At 41.9% G+C, this 22094-nt stretch overlaps 1 protein-coding gene across 1 annotated transcript; it reads left to right on the top strand.

The window, feature by feature from the left end:
• The first annotated feature begins 933 nt into the window (after positions 1–933).
• On the top strand, positions 934–21167 carry desi2 (desumoylating isopeptidase 2). Its single transcript, XM_034100759.2, has 5 exons — positions 934–1499; positions 9005–9077; positions 9267–9360; positions 11459–11600; positions 18763–21167. The coding sequence occupies exons 1-5, from the start codon at positions 1452–1454 to the stop codon at positions 19042–19044; spliced, it is 639 nt and encodes a 212-aa protein (XP_033956650.1). The 5' UTR covers positions 934–1451; the 3' UTR covers positions 19045–21167.
• The last annotated feature ends 927 nt before the right edge of the window (positions 21168–22094 follow it).

The following is a 22094-nucleotide window of genomic DNA, read 5'->3' as shown; positions in this document are numbered from 1 at the left end:
AGGTCTGGTCGGGGACTTGAACCGGCGACCCTACGGCTCACAGTCCAAGCCCCTACTGACTGCCATAGATTTAGTCCCTAATTTTGCTCTCAAAATGGACCAGATTGATGCATTTAACTTTGACATTTAAAAAAAAAATCTTCCCGGGGGAGCTTGCCCCCGGACCCCCCTAGAGGAGGTGAGGTCCATCACCTGCCTACACCCCCTGTTAAATTGTCTCACCCACATTGAGGATGCTTCGTACGTCGCCCATGTTTTATTCCATGTGTCAAGTCAGGCAAATTGGGTCCACATGTTATTGCATCAATGATCTGTTAACATTAAAATCACTAAATATACTATTTTTGCTCTAGGCAACTCAAGGGCTCAATGTGATTACTATATGAATAATTGTCCAAAATAACATTAAATGCATAGGGTTTTTTGTTAAGTAACATACTTTCGTCGCCGGCCGGCCAATACATGCCGCGCATTAAGTGGGCCTGTCTGTCAATTAATCCCCGGGCCACTTTTTTCCCCCAGTCCGCCCCTGTCCCTATTCGTAACATACATTTTTACTAATTAAGTGTAATCAGTGTAAAAGAGCTGAAAGAAAGCAGAAATGTTTTACCTCTTACCAATTAATTTCCAAATCAATCGTTTCTGTTGTATTTAATGTATTTGTGTTATCAATGTATTTAATAAGAAACATTTTTAAAGGCTCTTTTTCATAAGTACTTTGAACTGAAAAGGTAAGTACATTTCTACATAAGTAAATCTTATCTTATCTTTCCATCACTGACTAAAGCCCAAGTCAGTACAATTTAAAACAGTCACAAGTGTGTGCAGAAACTTGTCTACATCGAACTACATTACCCACAATGCTCAATGCCCCAAGGCTTAATAATCGAGTGTGAATTAATTTTACCGCTCTGCTCCTCTCCCACTCTCTGTTCAGTTTTCTCTCCCAGCAGCAGTCGCATAGCATCCTGCCGACCAGCTCCAGCGCTACCGTTAGCTAGCTAATAAGGGAGTAGCGAGAGGAAATACACTTTAATACCTCAGCATCATGTCATTTTGCTGAGTATTTCGTTTAGGAAAAATGAATTTGCGATTTTTCCGTGTTAACGCGCCTCCTGGAAGACATTATTCCCCCTTTAAAGTCCGCTTTTTCACCTCGACCTCGGTAGCTTTTTAGCAAGTCGGTGACAAGACGAGCAGCTGTCATCTGGACAAAGCCAGTCAGATGTTGGACGGTACAAAAAAATACCCTCCTCAAGCTTTTCTACACTGGGTTGTGAAATTGAAATATCGAGCTGATCATCTGTCGTGAAAGTGCCAGGGATCAGGGTAAGGGAGTGAGGTCTATTTTGGGAAGGGCGAGAGTTTGTATCTCGGGAGGAAGGAGTAGGGGGTGTGCGGAGGAGGAAGACCCGCAGAGAGGAAGGGACGTCAGGGGAGAAAACAGCCTGATGCCAGTGATGGCCAACGAGCCGATCATCCTCAACGTCTATGATATGGTAAGTGGTTCAAAAGGGTCAGAGAAATGTATTTGTGATGACTTCTTTGCTACTTTATCCATGTATTATGGTTGTGTCGTGTACATGTCAACAGCAAAGCCCAAACTCCATCATAAAAAGGTGATTTATATATATATAGATGGATACTTTATTTATCCCATTTTTGTACATTATTTTGTCACTCACAGACTTGTACTTTACTTGAGTATTTCAATGTTTTGCTACTTTGTACTTTTACTCCACTACAATTCAGAGGTACAAGGTGTACATTTACTCCACTACATGTATTAATACTTTTAGTTACTTTGCAGATTTGGATAAAGGATGTGAAACATAATCAACACTTAAATCAGACTTTACTTCCACCTGGAGTAAAGTCACAAGCAGCAGTATACAAAGTCATTAAAACTAGCTGCACCTTTACCAGCTTTGACAACATTCATAATTATAATCAAAACATATAATATATATATGATTCTAAAATGGGCCAATCTGCATAATGAGTACTTCTATTCATGGTACATTTTGATGCCACTACTTTTACTTGAGTAACATTTTGATTATCTTTGTACTTACTCCTACTCTCTGGTACCTCAACTTTTACTTAAGTACAAGATCTGAGTACTTTTTTCCACCTCTGATAATATCACATGGACTTTCTTCAATTCAGCGTATTCTCATTACACAAACGTTGCTATTTTTAGTTCAGTTTCACCTTTTAGGAATGTCTTCATCTATACCAAACACACGATGGAGCAAGGCAGCGAGAGGCAGCGTCAAATGCAAACACATTCTTGACATTAAATGCTTTTGGAATATTTTAAACTTAAGCACCTACACCAGGGCTTTTTTGGATGTTGGACCTCTTAAGCTGCTTTTGATAAAACAGAAAAGTAACTCAAGTGAAGGATTTACAGCGGTCAGTAAAACCACGCTTTCTTGAAGTGTTTCCTTTTGATATCCATTCATCCATGTAAGTCTGTAGAGAAACCTTAGTGGTTCTTAAGGACATAACGTTACCCAGGACAAAAAACACGGGACTCTAAACCAAGCGTAAAGTAAAAGACGATTTCACACAAACGGCATTTTTCCTACGGGAGGAAAATGTCTCTTTGTTACAGAACGAGCCAGAGGTTGAATTTGAGTCACCGTGTTGTCACCGTGCAGGAGGGAGGGGTGCAGATTGACTGATGTGTTGATGAATCATTGATTGATATGGATTTCCTGTGGCAGACAGATTACAATGGCATTTGTTTTGTTAAGGGGCATTACACAGGCAGTCGAAGTGTTTTCTTCGGGGACAATGTGGATGGACATCTTGCTGGAAAGCCACAACTTGTCATAAATGTTCACCATGTTTGTGATGATGGTGTTGTCTCCTTTTCCACCAGTATACACCGTAAACATCAGACGATATCAAGTATCAAGAAATATTTTTGTTGCTGACTAAACTCAAACGTCCTCTCTTTCAAGACATGATTTGTCCTGCCCGGCTGCTGCCCCTTTTCTTCTATTTCTAATCTGATCTATTGCTGTTGTGTTCCCTTTTTAGCTCATGGTCACTATATCCTCACAGGCCAGAGATCAGGAGGTGAGAGTCGGTCTTATGTGGAGCGACGTTGAGAATTCAACTCGATGAACAATCCCTTTTGAGAATCTGGACAAAGATGTTTCCGTGTGGAAGCATGCAGTGTAGAGTACATTAGTAGCATAACACCCTGACATTAGGGAGTCTTTTCTAAGTCCTACTCGTATTATCTCCAAATAACTACACTGTTTATTCCTCCCTTCCTTTCTCAGCTGTTAATTCAGTCACTTATCTTCATATCTTTCATTCTGTCTCATTTCATCCCTGATACTATCTTATGCACTCCCTCCCCCTCTTTCTTTCACTTCCTCATGCTTTCCACTTGGCGTGCGGTCAACATTGCTTCTCAGTAAAAGCTGAGGAGCTTTTTTTCTCTGTCTCACTTCCATCCATGTGAATGGCTGCAGGGGCCACGATGGCACGCACTCACAAGCAAAGGCTTACGAAAGCTTCTTACACATATCTAACACAAACACATGTGTCACTTTAATTTCCAGCTGCGGGCTTTCTTGTGCTTTCTGTTCGTTGATCTTTCAGTTGTTATCCATATTGAGTTTCAGAAGTGGGTTTGAAGTGACAGAACCGATGTGCACGTCGTCCTGACTCTTGCAGTGATGCTGTGGCAACAAGACGTTGGTTTGCAGCTCTCCTTTTAAACACTTCCTCTGTCTATTGAGCAGGCTGTTCTCTCATGACTCGGGAAAGTGACCGACTGACTGTTTGGGATTGCAACCGGCTGCAAGCTCTCTGAGTGACTGCAGGACTTTCTGTCTGCTGGTTGACTGATGCCGTCCACATTTTGGTCAATTCTGGCATATAGATCCGTGAGTGCTTAGCGACTATGTTTAGGCCCTTTGTCAATAGCTAAGGGTGTCTCGATCAAGATTTATTTTGCTCCCCATTCAATCAATCAATACCCCTATTGGATACTTCTAGTGTCCTTGATAACACAGCTGCACAGTGCACATGTTCCTTTAAGTGTTTAATATAACAAAAATCACTCATTGCGATAATTTTTTATTGCAATTGCGGTTTGATTCACGATATTAGACAGAATTACCTTTTTTGAAACATTATTACTTCAGAATATTATTTCGCCTTTAACAAATATCGTGCTAACTGCAATTTCCATAATTGCAACATTAGTGTGTTGCACCATGATGCCAGATTGCCCTCAAGCTAATCTTAGACCGTGTTAGTCTGCTGGCTTTCTATCGAAGAGGAAGTCAAGAAACTGCAGAGATGAGGCAACGGCAGAGGTCATGAGAGTGGCGACACACACGGCAGGATCCCCCACACCGTCTCAGATGTTCACACCAAGCAATGACCAGTGGCCGCAGAGAGCGCTGACTGTAATGCAGCCTGGTCGGGGGCTGGGGGGGCCGCATGGTGGCACGGAGAGAGCATCTGCCACTGCAAAACATGTGACTCTGCACATTCACGCTAAGACAGAAAGACACTTGCATTTGAGGATCAATGCCGTCACGTGACTTTCAGGAATATCTGTGCAGCCTGGAGTGCAGACCACGCTCCATTTCTTCTTCTGCAGTCCCCCTCCGTCAGGTCCCATCTCTGCTAAGTGGATTTCCAGGCTAGCATTGAGTGCTTTAGTGCTCTGCTCTAATGAGTCGGCCTTATCTGCACACCACCTGTCCGCCTGCTCTACTACTGTATCTGTGAGTGTGTTTGAGAGTGTGTGTGTTAGGGTAGGTTTAACAGCGTCAAGTACTCGGAGAGCATGTTGTGTTGTGTTTTGGCTGTGGATAATGCCTTGGATCAATTAGGACCATGCCAAGAGAAATGCGTGTATCTTGTATGTAGGACACTACAAAGCACCAGCATCATGTAGCAGAAAGGTTAAAGCTACTGCATTTCAGAAAGTTGACTAAAACAGTTTGTAGAGCATTGTGGGCAGGCTTGCTAATCAATGAATGACTGCTTTATGGAAACTTTTCCGTTAGCAAATTGATCTTTTATTAGTTGAGCAACCTCAGTAACACTGTTTTAAGTCTAGCTTTGGGATCAATGACTGGAGTAAATCAACCAATCAATCAAGTACCTTGGCCAAAATGTACCTTTTGATTGACATACTAAAGCATAGCAGACTTTTCATTCGCAAAACTGCTCAAATATACCTTTGTTTTGTGTGTGGCTGGAAGCTGTCGTTTACTTTCATCAATTTGTGATTTCTGTTTGCTTTCCTGTGTCCCCTTTAGAGAATTTAAAGCAGTGATGTACAAGTAACCACTGAAGACATTTCACGTCTCTTTGCTCACCACCATGGTTTGAGATTCAAATCCTTAACAGAGAAAATGATGATCAAGTATGGAGGCATTATCTGCAGCACCCATTTCTCCCCTTCTCTGTCTTTTATTCTTTCTAAATATTGTACCAGGCATGATCTCTGTGCGGTGGTGGAGGCGAGCTTTAACAAGCTTTGAAGTAATAAGCGCTCAGATAATACTCTTATTGCACCACCGAGGGGGAGAGTAGCATATTCAACTAGCAGATTAGCTTTTTCAAAATATTGCCAACATACACAGAGGCTCATCCTGTGGCTGCTCTTGATATTTCGTGTTTGGGCGTCTAACTGACATGCCGCTCAGAGGGATTACGAGTTATTGCTAAATGCAGAGTAAACTTGTATCTGTGTTTACGGTGTTCCTTTCTATTAAGTCGTGTAGCTTTTACAGTCCTCTGGGAGCTGTGGGCTTCTTTTGCAACTTAAATGCTAAAGTGGATTCTTAGTATTCAGTTGTCTGGAACCACTTAAAGCTCTCGCCTCCTAGGAAAAGCCTGATGTCAATGTCGAGGAGGCTTGCTTGGTAGCACATGTACCTCCGAGTCAGGTCCTTCAGAAGTGATGCAAGAATCCTTCCTAAGCTGCATCTCAGGTCGATTAAATGGATTCCTTGCTTCCCTCACTTGCGTCGTTTCCCTGTGTCTAGTCCCTCCCACCAGGGAAGCATGGAGAGACGCAAGGAAACCACGAGAAGCAGGGAAATGAGCTTTAAGAGCAATGGGACGTCCTTTCCTCCGGAGCGTCACGTGAAGCGACGTCCGTTTGTGCTGACGCCGCACAGCTGATGTCTGACAGCAGCCAGATCAGTGCATGCGCTGCATCGTCCAATCAGTGAGCGATACACAGTAAGGGGGCGGGGCGAGTGTCTGAGGATTTCACCGGAGGATGGTCTGGTGGTTCCTCGATTATCGCTCCTCCGTTATCACTCCTCGATCCTCCGGCAAAAATAAGGCCACTGGGACGGTACTCAAGATGGCGCAGACAAATCAACTTCCGGTGAGACAGACCGAGGAGCGACGAAATGAAAAATAACCGAAGTGAGACGCACCCAGGGTGTTTCTCAATGTCGATGAGGCTTGCTTGGTAGCACATGTACCTCCGAGTCAGGTGCTTCAGAAGCGAGGCAAGAATCCTTCCTAGCCTCGGAAAATGAAGAATTGTGGAACAGTCTAACAGGTGTGCGTCATATGGGAGGCCCCGCCTTAAATGGTCCGTGCGCAAAGCATTGTGGGGATTTTAAGACCGCGGAGTCTACACATATGCAGCCTCGAAATGTTCCCGTAACAAAGTACGCCGTCCTCGGTAGAATTCCAAGTATGCTGGACATTGGAACAGTCCTTCGGCGGGACTCGATGACGTAGCATCCTTGAAGTAGTGGCTCTGGAGCAGCCTTCCTCGACATTGAGAAACACCCAGAGGCGATGAAAAGTAGCAGCGATGAAAGCTGACACACTTCAGTGTCTGAACTCACAGAAACAACTGAAGGAGGAGACAAGCCAGATATCAATAGTGCTATTTCTGCTCAGTTCTTTCACAAATCTAAAGAGGAGATCCAAGCGCCTGATGTTAGACAATATCTTTATCATCTTTACTTGAAAAGCTCTGCCAATGGTAAATGTTGAACTGTTGCGCTATAGTAGGTTTGTCACAATGTAGAGCTGAATTATTTATAAAAAAAGAGGGCATGGTTAACTTCAATTCTAGAAGAAGAAACTACGTGGCTTTATAATGCAAACAATGAGTATTCAAATGTTAAAGTTAGCAGTGACTGACTGGTGCTTAGTTGTAAGTACCGGTACTTGTTTGGGTTACCTTGTCACGCAAAGTGGTTTTGAAACAGAGCAAAAGGTAACTTCCTCGCACGCTTCCTTTCCTTGTAATAGTGACATATTTGTAGTTTCTTAATGTGTTTTCTGTTCATTGAGGGGTTGATTTTAAGAGTACATGTAGTAGCTGTTAGAGAAATGCATTTTGAGTTCATAAAAGAGTTGATAAGATAGGATGCATAGAAACACCTTTCCAGGAAGAACAAGGGTTTCTTTGCTAATGAAGATTGTTGCTGGATGTCTTGAATTTCCCGTTGGTTTACTATTATTTATTGTAAGTAAACTGCATGTGAATATGACCATATTGCATATTTATTTTAGATGTATGAGTGTCCTTTTTAATAATCAATTTACAAATTCCTGCGATTGGTCAAAGTCAGCTGAGTGAACTCCCATCACTGCTCACCCTGGTTATGTTACACTTTACTACTCACATCTCAAGTTTCAGAAAGGTGACACTTCTCTCCAGCAGTCTTTACGAACAGTCACAGTGCAACAACTCGAAAACGTAGTTTGTTATTACCTGAAATGGTCTGCAACAAGTAGAAAGGATACTTGAAGTTTGCAGTGAAGGTAGAACAACCTCCTCACAGCTGCTGTAGTGCAAACAGCCAGAGGGCGGTGCAGTGTCCTCATTACCAGGCACAGCGCTGAAAACATGAAGCCATCACTGCTAATGCAATTATTGATTTTGTTGTGTGTGCTTTTTCTTTTGTGTGTGTAAAGGATATTTTGTGAACATAAGAGACTCACGGATCTCACTGCCTCTCCAGCTGCTGTCTGTGGTGTAACCGCCACAGATAGTTGTTTGCAAGCAAAGTTGATGTGTTAATGAGATGGGCTGTGGTCTGCTGAAACAATCGTTTAGTCCACCGACAGACTTTGTTTAAAGTAAACTCTAACAATTTAGAAAATCTGTTCAATTCTTAAACATTCTCACATGTGAGGATTTGCTTCTCTTCTCTCTTTTACATCAATACTTGTTTGCATTTTGGACTGTTTTGATCAAATGAAAAACTCGAAATCTTCACTATAAGTTTGGGGAAGTTGTAATGGATGTCACCATTTTTATAAATATATCAAATTAATAAATATGATCACTAACTATATACTTAAAGGTTGGGTAGGTAAGTTTGAGAAACCGGCTCGAGATCGCTAGAATTTGAAAATACACAACCGGAGAAAATCTGCCACTTCCTTACAGAGCCCCTCCTCCAACACACACGAACGCGCACATGACCAATGAGGGCACGAGATAAGTTTGTGCCCTGATGGAAGGCTGACAGGCAGGTAGGCCAGCCTTGGTTGTACTTTTTACAGTATTACGGCTTCTACAGATGACATTTTTTTTATGGATTTTTTGTCAAAGCACTTCAGATATTCATTGCTATCGGGATGTTAAGAGCATTCCATGGAATATAACAAGTGTATCTCGAGCCGGTTTCTGAAACTTACCTACCCCACCTTTAATCAAACAATTAAAAGAAGCTTGTCGGGTAATGATGGTTGTTGGTAATCTTCCTTACTAATGGTATAATAATTAAAGATAAAACGCAAAAATACGGTACACATTTTTGGACAAATCTAAATAACTTTACGTCATATCAATAAAAAGGAGTTTCCATAGATGCTGACACATTTCAGAGACATTTTCACATATACAGTTCACACTTTATCATACGTTGTATTGTATGGTTACTGGAACTAAACATGTTAAAACTGTGTCCATCCACGTAGTGATACATATATACAAATAACATGTTACATTGACCTTTCTTTCTATTTTCAGTACTGGATCAATGAGTTTACCACCACTCTGGGCATCGGAGTCTTTCACTCGGGGATTGAGATCTATGGAAGAGGTAAAAATAACGCCGAAATATAACACCACACATATCAGTTCACTCCCCGTGGATGGCGTTTCATAAAGGACGCTTTCCAATCAGAATTCAACGTTTTACGGTTGTTATTTGGCTACTTGTGCGAAATAATAACCTACGACTTTCTGCATGGGAATGATTTGCACTAATGTTGTTATGTTGTGTGTTTAGAGTTTGCCTATGGCGGACACCCGTACCCGTTCTCAGGGATCTTTGAGATTACACCAGGTGACGCAACAGAACTCGGCGAGACCTTTAAATTCAAGTAAGTTTGAGATTTTGGTTGAACTTGCGCGCAATTCCACGCATGTCTTTTTTGTTTCCCACGTGTGCCTCCAGCCTTCCAGCCTGTGGGCAACAGGTCAGGTGACTAGATATTGGGCCAGTTTGACGGGAGAGTCTTTGTAAGACAACATCCCCAAAACTGAGAATTTGAATCCGCTGCTGTTTTGTGTTTAAAAACTCTAAGAGAGTCTCTCTGACATAGACTTTTGGAGACGCTACAGTCTTATATAGTGAAGTAGCAACCAGTGCTGTCATTGTGAGCATCTTCTAGTACGAGTACAATTCCAAAAATAATGCCTGGAGGAGTGAAGAGGTCTGAAACCGACCTGCGGTATGAATCACAGGTTTACAGGGAAACAACACGGCAGGTAAGAGTGTTTTCTGATTACCTGAGTAGCCTGGTCTGTTCAGAGCAACATGGAGCATTTATAATACATGTCATCTCGTCAGCGTGCTTTTCATGAGCTACTTAGTACTCTGACTGAGCAGTCTCACTTTGATGCCAAGCACCGTAGACTTCTTTCTATGTTTGGTTCATGAGTTATTCATTGCGCCCAACAGGAGCAGTCGAATAATCCTTGTCTCACAGTCAGTCAGCGAGCCGGTGTCTTCCTGTAATGAGGGCTACGGGTCACTGCTGCAGAATCACAGCTACTCAATACAACTCGGGCATCGAGAGCTCGGCATGTGAACAATGTTTTGATTTCACACTTTTTTTTGGGACCGAGAAATAGTTATAGAAAACGGAGAGGGAGAAGAAAATGTATTTAGTTGTAACTTTCCTGCAACTAACCATATGTTTTCAAAGCGTATAATGTTCTGTGTTTAGGTTTTACATTGATTGCAGGGGGATTTTTCATACTGGTTTGTGGCCTTGAACAGAACTGCAGTTTGTTAGGTATTTATTATATGTTTTGATGTCATTTAAATAAGGTTGAAAACAACAAGTTGCTTGATCTTTAGGCCAATGACATATAACCCTCTGACATTTCAGAAAATCAAAGTCTCTGCGCTGCAAACAAATTCATTTTGCGTGTGTGTGTGTGTGTGTGGTACTGGTTACTGTGCATTACTTCTGCTCTAGATCATCTGCCCTGTGGCTTTAGACTGACTCGGCCTTGAACACACACACACACACACACACACACACACACACACACACACACACACACACACACACACACACACACACACACACACACACACACACACACACACACACACACACACACACACACACACACACACACACACACACACACACACACACACACACACACACACACACACACTTGCTGTTTCTATGCAGACCAGTAGACCATAGCTATGGGTAATCTGGGTCAAATGCCTACATATCTCCCGCTGTTGTGACTCTATGTCAAATACAAAGCGCATGTCTCCCAATGCAAAATATTATATACAAATATTATTTCAGGTATAAAAGGTCAACACATCTTGAAAATCCCATTCCAGCTTAATTGACCTTTTTGCCAGCCATCTTATACATTTTACTCTAAAATATATTTTATTTAATATTTTAACCGTGGCATTGTTTTTAGGCATGCACCCTAATTACGTTCATTGATAGCCAGACTGTTTCTGTTTGTCTGATACTCTAAAATATACTGTGTTTTTTTCAAAAGTAAATCTTAGTCCGTTTCACAATAAGGTGATATGTTGTGAAAATGTAGTTTTAATTGAAAACTGTCGACGTCATACGGACACTTGCCCTGTGGCTATACATATTACCCACCACTAGTTGAACTGTGGTTATATAGTAGAACCACACATAACTATACATAGTAACTAGTAATTTGTAATATATATCATTTTGACAGTTTTTGCCCAACCCTTTTGGTTTATGACTAAATAGCTTTCAAAACTAATGGCACCATCCTTAGCCAAATGAATCTGTTCGTACAAGTCTGTGATGATGAGGCACCTTGATTGCACAAAGGAAGGTTAACTAAAAGTCTTGAGTTCATTGATGTTTCGTCTGAGTAAGCGTTAGTAACACCTGCCTTCGCACGCTCTCCTCTATCCTCCCTCCTCTCTCCTCTCTCCTCTCTCCTCTGCAGAGAAGCCATAGTGTTGGGCAGCACTGACTTCACAGAGGAGGATGTGGAGCGCATCGTGGAGGAGATGGGGAAAGAGTACAAAGGAAACGCCTACCACCTCATGCACAAGAACTGCAATCACTTCTCCTCGGCACTGTCGGAGGTAAGTGCACACACACACACACACACACACACACACACACACACACACACACACACACAGCCACACGATCTTGTAAACAAGTTTAGAAAAACACACACTCTGCAGCACCGCACCATTTTGGCTGACCGAAACTGACATGTGCTTCAGAAATAAACGACACACTCAGTTGAATAATCACTTGATTTCTCTGTCCTGCTCTCAGTGTGAGCCACTGAACAAGCTGTGTGACTGTGTGCACGTTCAATCAGCTTACCCTGGTGTGACTAATGAGCAGCGAGTCTTACAGTTAGCATCTAGCACTGAGACGGGGATTAACACACACTGACACACGCCCGGGCATGCAGAGCCAGCTGGCAAACACACTAACAAAACAAATGCTACACACAGATTTACACACCACGTATCAAGACTGAGAGTGACACATTCAGACATTAACACATATGTGGACACACAAATGCATCTATTCTACCGTATATACCGTATATAAGACCCCATAATCAAACAAACACATGTACACAATCATATTGACACAGCTGATTCCCTAGGGGAGCATCGTTGCTCTAAGGACTCCACTGTCATGTTTACTGTCACCTCATTAATATGGGAGGTTGACTTAAAGAAGACGGAGCAGAACATGGTTGTTGCAGCATTAAAACATCAAGCATAACAATGGATTCTCCAGAGAGAACCTTTGAAGTGCTTGACTCAGATCTTGATTTCAAGGCATTGAACTGCAACTTGCTCTGTGGATGAAACATTTGAAAATGGCTTGATTTGTTTTTTTCTTAACAATTCTCAAGGTGTCACATTTGTATTTCATTAAAGAACCGTAGCCCGACTATTCAGTGTCAACTATGAGGTGAAATCAACAAGAGCTATGTCTTCAAATAAGGCTTATATCCAGTAACTACAAGTAAGTTTTAGATAAGTGACTTTGTTCCTAATAAGACCATGTCACTAATCTTTCCGACTTCCTGGGATCTCACCTAGAATGTAAATAGTTCACTGAAGCATCATAACAGAGAAATAACACAGACATGTGTTTAATGAAATAACTTTGAGTGTATAGTTAGCTTGTGAACGAAGTGTAGCATTTACCATGAAGGGCTTTATCAGGATTAGATAAAGAGCAAAACTAAACTAAGAATGAGAGCAAACATTGTTGGTGTCAAAGAAAAGAACGTCATCTCCAAATGCTTTGAATATTTCTGTGTCTGCCGGTTGTGTGAACGAACCACTGTTGGCCAAATCAACTTTGTGGCTAAATGCAAATGTTGTGGGTTCAGCTTGTTACTTTGCAGTGGCCAGAAAATAAATGATGAATGCAGGTTTAAAGACATCTGTATAGTTGAATGGTTAAAAAAGATGCGAAGCAGTTGTTGTTTGTCACATCAAGAATCACACTGTGCTATAAAAAGCTGATCTGCCATGTAGTGTTGCACGGTGTACCGATACTTGAAAGGTACCGCGATACCCTGCAATTAAAAACGTTACGATTCCTCCGTTTCATTAGTATCGGTACTTTAAGAATGACGGGGAAAAGTACTCCGGTGAGAAAGTGTCGATTTTAATAAGAGCCGTGTGTGCAGGGACGTGCACAGGAACGGGCTAATGTTGCCCGGGCAACGGCCCGTTTGGCCTTTTTGGCAGACCTGCCCCTCTGGAGAGAGCGAGAGTTTGTTTTTCTTTTTTCTGTTGTGGCCGAATCAACATGATAAACCCACAATTAGTATTGTAGCGTCTCGCTGCGGGAAACACACTTTGTCAGCTCAGTGTCGGATTTTGGAAACTTGATTTTGAGTTGTCTCATGGCAGTTAGGGCATAAGGGACAAACAAGGGGACTTTACTTCCTCTTGATACCGTCGGTTATTTACAAAAAAACACCTAAATATAGCGCCTACTTGTTGTTTTTGTGCTTCTGTCTTTCTGTGTCTTTTCATCTGTAAACTCGCTCAATGGGGCCGCTCTCTCTCTTTTCTTGATCGCCCTCTCACGGGTGAACAGTTCAATGTCCCGCTTCATTGTAGGATTTCTGCCATGTCTCTACCACTTTAGTTTTGACCATCTCTGTTATTAAGTTATGGAATACTAAATAAGTAATTAGATACCTTACCGTTACTGCGCTCATAAAGAATGATAAGAATAAGAATAATGCGTATTGAACTGGTTTCATTAATTATTGAGTTTATTTAAGTTAGAGGCCCTATTTGATCAGTAGCCTATGTCTGGGCTGCACAGCAGTTACAATGGTCTGGTTACATACATTACATTAGAACAGAATTGTCCCCATTTTGTCTTTAATAGTTACAAACATTAGATATTTTAATGAGATATGGGCCGCAAAACAAAGAATTTCCCTGGTTTTCATTTTTTAAATCAAGTCACCGAATGCAAGTAGTCGCCTTAGCTTATTTTGTTATGAGATGTGAATTACTGTTCAATTTAGATGTAATAATTGTTTGGTTTCTTTTACATTAAAAACTATTTACAATTTTCAAAAGGTCTTATGTTTTTTTTCGGGGGGAGGCCCTTTTTCCAGTTAAGAGCAATTGCACGTCCCTGCGTGTGTGTCCACTCCCTGCACTGCAGCCGTGCCTGCAGTCCCTCCTCTGAGATCATCTGTGTAGCAAGCCAGAGTGATTTGCATTTTAGAGCGCCTACGTTTACCCTGTCAAAACACAAGGAGACGAGGAAGTTGCTGCAGCCTAAACAAAGTGTATATTCTAGTATCATCTGCTGGCTGCATATGGCACGGTGGAAACTACAAGATAAACTTCTTTGTATGATACTTTAGTTTTTTTAAAAGCATGCATTTAAAAAAAAAAAAAACAGCCTCTCTGCAGCTTCTGCAATGTCAGAAACAGGTGTATTATCAGATAGGTTGACACGTACGAGGAATTTGACTAGATGTCGTGGTGCATACATAAAAATTTAAAACACGGAGAACTATTTTAAGAAAACTATAATAACATTAAAAAATATTTAAAATAATAAAAAATATAGCAGTATATTTACATAGAAATAGAATGGAATAATATGTGGCAGTAATAAAAAAAACCGAGCAAAAAATGTAAGAGCAAAAGTAAGCCCTTTGACTGGAAACAAAGCCTTTCTTAGAAGCCACTCGCCCCATAAGGCTGTAAGAGCTCTGATACAGTGAGGATAATTAGCCCTTACGCTGACAAGGCAAGGCAAGTTTATTTATATAGCACTTTTCAACGCAAGGCAATTCAAAGTGCTTTACAAAAAATGAAAGACATTAAGAAAATTGCATTTAAAATCAGTCATTAAAAAGAAAAGCTAATAAAATAAACATTAAAAGAAAAAATACATGGATAAAAGTTACAGTGCAGTTTAAGATATGAATAGTTCAATTAAAAGCAGCGACAAAACAGCGACAGTGTTGTTGCCCGTCCAGCATGCTGGTCTGTAAAGGGAATGAGGTTAAAGAGAAATACACCAGAGACTCTGAAGTCTTCCTCTAAGCAAACCTCCTCATATGGAACCAGTAGGGTAGTTACAGTACATGAATTAATCCCTCCCATAGAGGCACTATTTACTGTGTCTGGGTTGCCACAGGTCATGGAGCTTTCTGGAATGTCTTGGCTTTTTTTTTTTTCTAAATGAAAAAAAAAAAAATTTACATTTTTTAAATGTATTCCTAAAATACCAGGAAATGTTGTTTATTCTTACCCACGAGTCACCTCCCAAGGGCATGGAAGAATGTATTTTCCTGTTTCATTGTTTCAAATGTATTCCAAAGCAAGCTCAGCTGCATCTGATTAGCCCCTCAGATGTCTTCTGACCTAGAACACATGAAAGGGAGCGTTTTAGGATGTTTTGGGGTGGGGTTATATGAGGTACTTATCCACAGTCAGTGTATTACCAACAGTGAATGAAGAAGAGAGAGGACCAGCATGGAAGCAACGCAATGTCCTGCTGTGTATGGGGATGTCAGCTAAATGTGTTTTAGACTTTAAAGAAAGGTCATCCCTAAAAATAACAAAATAAGTTAAAGTGCAAGGTATATTTAGAATATTTTTACTTATTTTCTTCGCCCTTAGATGGCCCTTTCCAACTGGAAACTGAATCCTTTATCTTGTTAACACGAAAAAATGTAACTAATTAAATCATGTTAACCAAAAACACTTTAAATGTTTGAAAAGGAAACAATCCACTGGTCATATTTACTTGAATCTCACACCAGAAGTGACCAGAGCTAGGTCAGCATTCAAAATCATCAAGAAAAAACCTAAAATCAAAGTGAATATGAGCAGCTGGTAAAACAAACAAAGTGACAATATCCATTAATTGTTATTGAATGTGTCTCTTAACCACTTTGAAAAAAAGGTTGATGATATTCGCTCTTCTTTTTCTGACTCACCTTTACTCACCGCTGGGTCACCAGACCCTCCTTTCACCCACAAACTAACCTCCTTCTCCCCTCTCTCTCCAAGTGAGGTTCTTACCCTCATTACCTCTGCCGGCCCTACCACCTGTCCTCTGGACCCTATCCCTTCAAACCTCCTTCAGACTATCGCTCCTGATATTCTACCGTTTCTCACCCGCATCCTTTTGGACCTGTCTGCTGCATTCGACACGGTGAATCATCAGATCCTCCTTCGCACTCTCCAAGAACTTGGAGTTTCAGGCTCTGCACTTTCCCTCATCACCTCATACCTCAAAGACCGCACCTACAGGGTTACTTGGAGAGGGTCGGAGTCCGACCCTTGTCAATTAACTACAGGGGTCCCTCAGGGCTCTGTTCTTGGTCCCCTCCTCTTCTCCCTGTACACAAACTCGGATCAGTCAATAGCCCGCATGGTTTTTCATACCACTCCTACGCTAATGACACCCAATTAATCCTGTCCTTTCCCCGCTCAGAGACCCAGGTCGTCACATGCATCTCTGCTTGTCTAGCTGACATCTCTCAGTGGATGTTCGCTCACCACCTCAAGCTCAACCTTGACAAGACTGAACTGCTTTTCCTTCTGGGAAAAGATTGTCCCACTCTTGACCTAACAATCAACATCGGCACCTCTGTTGTTTCCCCGACTCAGACTGCAAGGAATCTGGGTGTGACCCTAGATAAGAAACTGTCCTTCACTGCAAACATCGCTGCTACAACCCGCTGCTGCAGATACACGCTTCACAACATCAGGAGGATACGTCCCCAGCGGACACAGAAAGCGACGAAGGTTCTGGTCCAGGCTTTCGTCATCTCACGCCTAGACTACTGCAACTCCCTCCTGGATGGGCTACCTGCATGTGCCATCCGACCTCTGCAGCTCATCCAGAATGCAGCGGCTCGTCTGGTCTTCAACCTTCCTAAATTCTCCCACACCACGCCGCTCCTCCGCTCCCTTCATTGGCTTCCGGTAACTGCTAGAATCCACTTCAAGACAATGGTACTTGCGTACCATGCTGCAAATGGATCTGGCCCTTCCTACATCCAGGACATGGTTAAACCGTACACCCCAGCACGTGCACTCCGCTCTGTATCAGCCAAACAGCTCGCTGCACCCTCGCTGCGAAGGGGACCCAAGTTCCCATCAGCAAAAACACGTGGGTTTGCTATCCTGGCTCCAAGATGGTGGAATGAGCTCCCCATTGACATCAGGACAGCAGATAGCTTACACACCTTCCGGCGCAGACTGAAAACTCATCTCTTTCGACTTCACTTCGAGCGATAGAATTACTAACAAAGCACTTATATACTAATAAAGGGCTGGCTTATCGAAAGCCAGTTGAGTAGCACTTGAAATGTTTTTGCTCTATGAAGCCTGATGTACTTATATGATTCTGTTTTCTTCAAGTTTGTATTTTGTTGGTCGAACGCACTTATTGTAAGTCGCTTTGGATAAAAGCGTCAGCTAAATGCAATGTAATGTTAAGAGCAGTGTGACCCTGCCAATTGTATACACCCTGTATCAAAGCAGCCTTAAAGGTCCCCTATTATACTCTTTTTTTCATCAATATATTACAGGTCTCGGATACAAAGCATGTCTCTGAAGTGTTTGGCTCGAAACACCAAACAGATCATTGCAGCATCCCATAATCCCCTCTGTTTCAGCCCTGTTTCAAAAGTGTCTGTTACTTTAGAAGGAGCCACTCCCCTCTGAGAGAGATTTGGTTACAAAGAACACAATAGCCGCGTTCACACTGCGGTACTTTTCCCACAAAGGTTCATGCGAACTTAGTTCATGCGAACTCTTTAGTTCGCATGAACTAAGTACAGATCGCGTTCACACCAGAAAAAGTCCCTGGGGGTGGATTAGGCAAATGAAGCCGCTGACGTCACTTCTTCTTCTTCTGCTTTGGGTTTACTGGCAGGCCGCAAACCACTTCACGGCGTATACTGCCGCCCCAAGGTCCCCGGCCGGAAGTCCCCGGAGTTGGGGACTGGCTTCAGTAGAAGCTGCTGGGAGTCCCAGCAGCTTCTACTGAAGCCTTCCGAGTAAATCGCCAGAACGCCGACACCAGAACATCTCCACCGCTCCCATGTTTTATTTTGTGTTGCCATAAGTTAGTCTCTCTGCGTTTCTGCGCTAATGCTAATAATGCTAATAAAATGGCGGCTTCACAAAACTTTTTGGGAGTTTTACGGGGCGTGGTTTGCAATTCGCCCAGCCAATCAGGAATATAGCTATTTTCTCAAAAAAGAGCCGCTCGAAAGTCCCTGCTCTTTAGCAGGGACTTTCGAGGGGGTAAAAAGGTTCGCGTGAACTACTTTTAGTACCGGCTCTTTTTGGTGTGAACGCGATCATCATGAACTAAGTTCGCATGAACCTTTGTGGGAAAAGTACCGCAGTGTGAACGCGGCTAATGGTGCTCTAGGAGGAGATTCAGGTGGGGGGGGGGGGGTTACCTTGGTTGGTGATTGGCTAATGGTTACACAAGCCAAAACATTGTTATGACATCATAAAGTGGCCAAAATCTGATCAGCTCATTTTCAGACAGGTTTTTATATAAATGGATCAGGACAAAAAGAAAGAGAATCTTTTTTCCTAAAACTTTCAGAATCTCTTTCCACAGAGGGGACACATGTTGACGTAGAAAGGACATGGAAAAAGTGGATTTTGCATAATAGGTGACTTTTTTTATACAACCTTGTGATCGCTAAACAATAACAACCTTTGTCTCTGTCCTCCCTCCCTTCAGATCCTGTGTGGCAGGGAGGTCCCTCGCTGGGTGAACCGGCTGGCCTACTTCAGCTCCTGCGTGCCCTTCCTGCAGAGCTGCCTGCCCAAAGAGTGGCTGACCCCGGCCGCGCTGCAGTCCAGCGTCAGCCAGGAGCTGCACGGAGGAGGGGGGGGCGAGCTGGAGGAGGCCGAGGACGCCGCTGCCTCCGCCTCCCTGGCCTCCATGTCTCCCTGCTCCCCTTCCTCCTCCTCCAGTCCCTCCTCGCTGCCTCGCCACTCCCGCCACCAGCCGCGCCGATAAAAAGCTGCAAGGTCTGCTGGGAGACTGGACTTGAACAGAGACTTCCAGGTGACAGAATACCTGATGAGCCCTCGAGCAAGGCAGTGAAATAAGGCCTTGGTGAGAAAATCAGCTGAATCTCGACGTTGATACAGAGCAGCAGCAGGAGGAACTGGTGCTGCGGATAAAAGAAGGATCATCCCTCCGAAGGACGTGGCTGTGGGATATCCCTCTGGTCTCTTTCATTTTTTTTACCAGACAACTTGAAGTGCAGAAGGCAGGTTGTTTAGCCATTAAAGTGTTTGAATGTTTACCAACCACACTCAGATTCTACCAGCAGTTAGTTGGTGGATGGTGCTAATCCCCGTCTTGTTTAAGTGGAAACCAGTGACAGAGGATGCTGAAAAAGGAGTGTAGGTTTGGGTCAGGACTGAATTTTAACAACCTGATTTGTTTTGAGTAATCTTAGCTGATATTTCCAATTTCACAATCCAAAAAGAACCTGGGATGTAATACAATGACATGTTAAAGAAATAATGATTATCATAGATTTTTCACGGTTTATTTCCTCTTTTTTAACTTATCAAGTATTGTATGGACTTACCTATTCAGGCTATGAGGTTCCTTTCAAAAACACACTTATATGGTGCTATTTAGGATCTTTGTATATCAAATCCATCTCTTTTTTTTAAATTAAAGCACTGGGGTTTTGGTCTCAACACTTGGTGCTGGTTCTTTAATTTTGTCACACCGAAATCGTGATGCTATCTGAAGACAAAGAGACATTTGTTTTAAAATACCTCTAGCTAAATGCTGGTATACTTTGTGGCTGGTAAATGTTGACACTTCAGACAGCTTTTGTTAAGATGTCCTTCAAATGTTTAAAGCAGCAGGTGGAGTTTATACAACTTGCCTCAACATGCTGTGTGTGAATCAGGACCTCGACCTTTTCTTATGTTCCTCTCACAGCAGGCTGGATAGACTTGCCTACAATCAGTGTCACTTTCAACAAACACAACATAGACACAAAGAAACTGATCCACAACCTGTGTCTTAATTCATGGGTTCATTTCCTGGTATTTTTGGCTTCCCACATCCCTGTTCTTGTTGTTTTTTTTGTGTAAAATCTGTATCAGCAGTTGTCAGGAATCTGTAGCAGCTCATAAAATCCTTCCTGCCTATCAAGGGATAACCGGACGTGATTTGAAAACTCCATTAAAGCAGATATTTTCAATAGAAATTGTAATAGTTATGTCAAATTAACCATCTTTCTTTACCAATAAAACATTGTTAAAAATAAAATACATTCTAAGACTAAGTTGCAGGGCAAGCAGGAACTTAGAGAAAACGCTTGTGAACAGAAAGTTCTGGGTTTAAATACTGAAGAAAAAAATATGTTTTCTGAGTAGCAACTGCCAAGGTGCCTTTGAGCATGGTACTCAACCCAAAAGGGTTTCAGTGACCAACAGTAGATGACTGTGGTTGTACTGGACTGCTCCCAGTGTGCAAGTGTGTTCATCTGTTCAAGTTGAAAAATGTTTGGTCTTTACCGGAATGATTCAAGCTTCAAGTGTACATTAGAGACTCAATGTCATAATGTACGTAAATGTGTGAAGACGACATGACGATATGAAGCGGAGGAATTTAAGGAAGTGTGTGTCTTAAATGGGAAACGAAACCTGACCCTCCATCAACCTGCACTCCTGACATTTTTCTCACATCGGTGTTTGGTTAGGGCCGATGCACATTACAAAAACATTAAAGGTTTTATTTCAAGCACTTTTACTTTCATTTTATATGTGAAAAAAAACTACGGAAATCAACATATTCTATCATTTACTCAGACAATTCATTGTACCTCTCAATCACTTGAAAACTATTTTACATGTAACAACAAAACATCCTGCATTTTGGGTGTCGTCCCAAACAAGAGCAATGGACACTGTTTTCACCTTCTTTTTAAGTGAGGACTGAACTACAAGCTGGAAAACTGTCATATATATTTTTTTTTGTTTGTTTAAAAATCCTTTGATGTATTTCTATGACCTATGGACTCTGGCCTTTTTGTCTGTTTTGTTTATGTTTGATAAACTCAGGACTCCAAAAGGCTTTGTAATATAAAACTTACATTTTTTTATCCCACATTTTGTTTGCATTGTTGATTGCTTTTTCTAATGCAGTAGTCACTCCATAGAGCTTTTCAAGATCGCACTGTGGCAGTGCATTTTTATACTCCTCTCTTTGATAAAAAAAGAGCTTTTGTTTACAACCTGGATGTCTGGATGTGAGCCTGTGCTGCTCGCTGTGTTCCTGTATGTGCATGAATGTGTGAGTGTGTGGGCACACTCACAAACTGCCAACTGGGCCAATTTCCCTTCATCAAACACACACACACACACACACACACACACACACACACACACACACACACACACACACACACACACACACACACACACGATTCTTTACAAACGTAGCAGTATTTCAGATGTTTTGTTTCAAAGATATTGCCACATCCTCAAAACATTTGATATATTTTTAATCAAGTGAACGTGTTTGTCTTTAATCTGGATTGAGTATATGGTCAGATTATTCAGCACATTTTAACTACTGGTTCAAAGATAATTTCCTACACTTTATAGAAAGCAAAGTCAGTGACATTTGTTATAACACCAGCATATTTATGATTTGGAGGATTTAACTTTTGTGAATTATGAACTCGATTTTAATTGTTTACGTTTTAGTAAATTTTAATCACACACACACACTATCGGCGCCCTCTGCTGACTGTTAACTGTACTGTTACCTGTCTGCGGTTCTCCACACACTGAGGTTTCCCTGAACATTCAGTTTCAGATTATTTCTGTATGTTGACAAATAAAAAGACATGTCTCCATACACCAACTATCCACCAGCTGCCAAATTGCTGAGGTTGAAAATGGTGACTTTATGTTCACATTTCAACATTTAAAGTTACACAAATCACCATAACTGAGGCCAAAGATAGATATAAATTCACAGCTCTTCTTTGATAACAGCCATTGAATTGTCATCATTAAACCTCCAGAGCT

This window comes from Pseudochaenichthys georgianus, chromosome 15 (genome assembly GCF_902827115.2).
Source record: "Pseudochaenichthys georgianus chromosome 15, fPseGeo1.2, whole genome shotgun sequence".
Lineage (NCBI taxonomy): Eukaryota > Metazoa > Chordata > Actinopteri > Perciformes > Channichthyidae > Pseudochaenichthys > Pseudochaenichthys georgianus.
This window is presented reverse-complemented; position numbering and strand designations above follow the sequence as displayed.

Bases quoted from the DNA above. Each gene is read 5' to 3' on its own strand.
- desi2 (XM_034100759.2), top strand. From the start codon at position 1,452: ATGCCAGTGATGGCCAACGAGCCGATCATCCTCAACGTCTATGATATG. The intron at 9,078-9,266 runs GTAAAAATAACG...TTGTGTGTTTAG, and splicing joins GATTGAGATCTATGGAAGAG to AGTTTGCCTATGGCGGACAC. The intron at 11,601-18,762 runs GTAAGTGCACAC...CCCTCCCTTCAG, and splicing joins TCTCCTCGGCACTGTCGGAG to ATCCTGTGTGGCAGGGAGGT.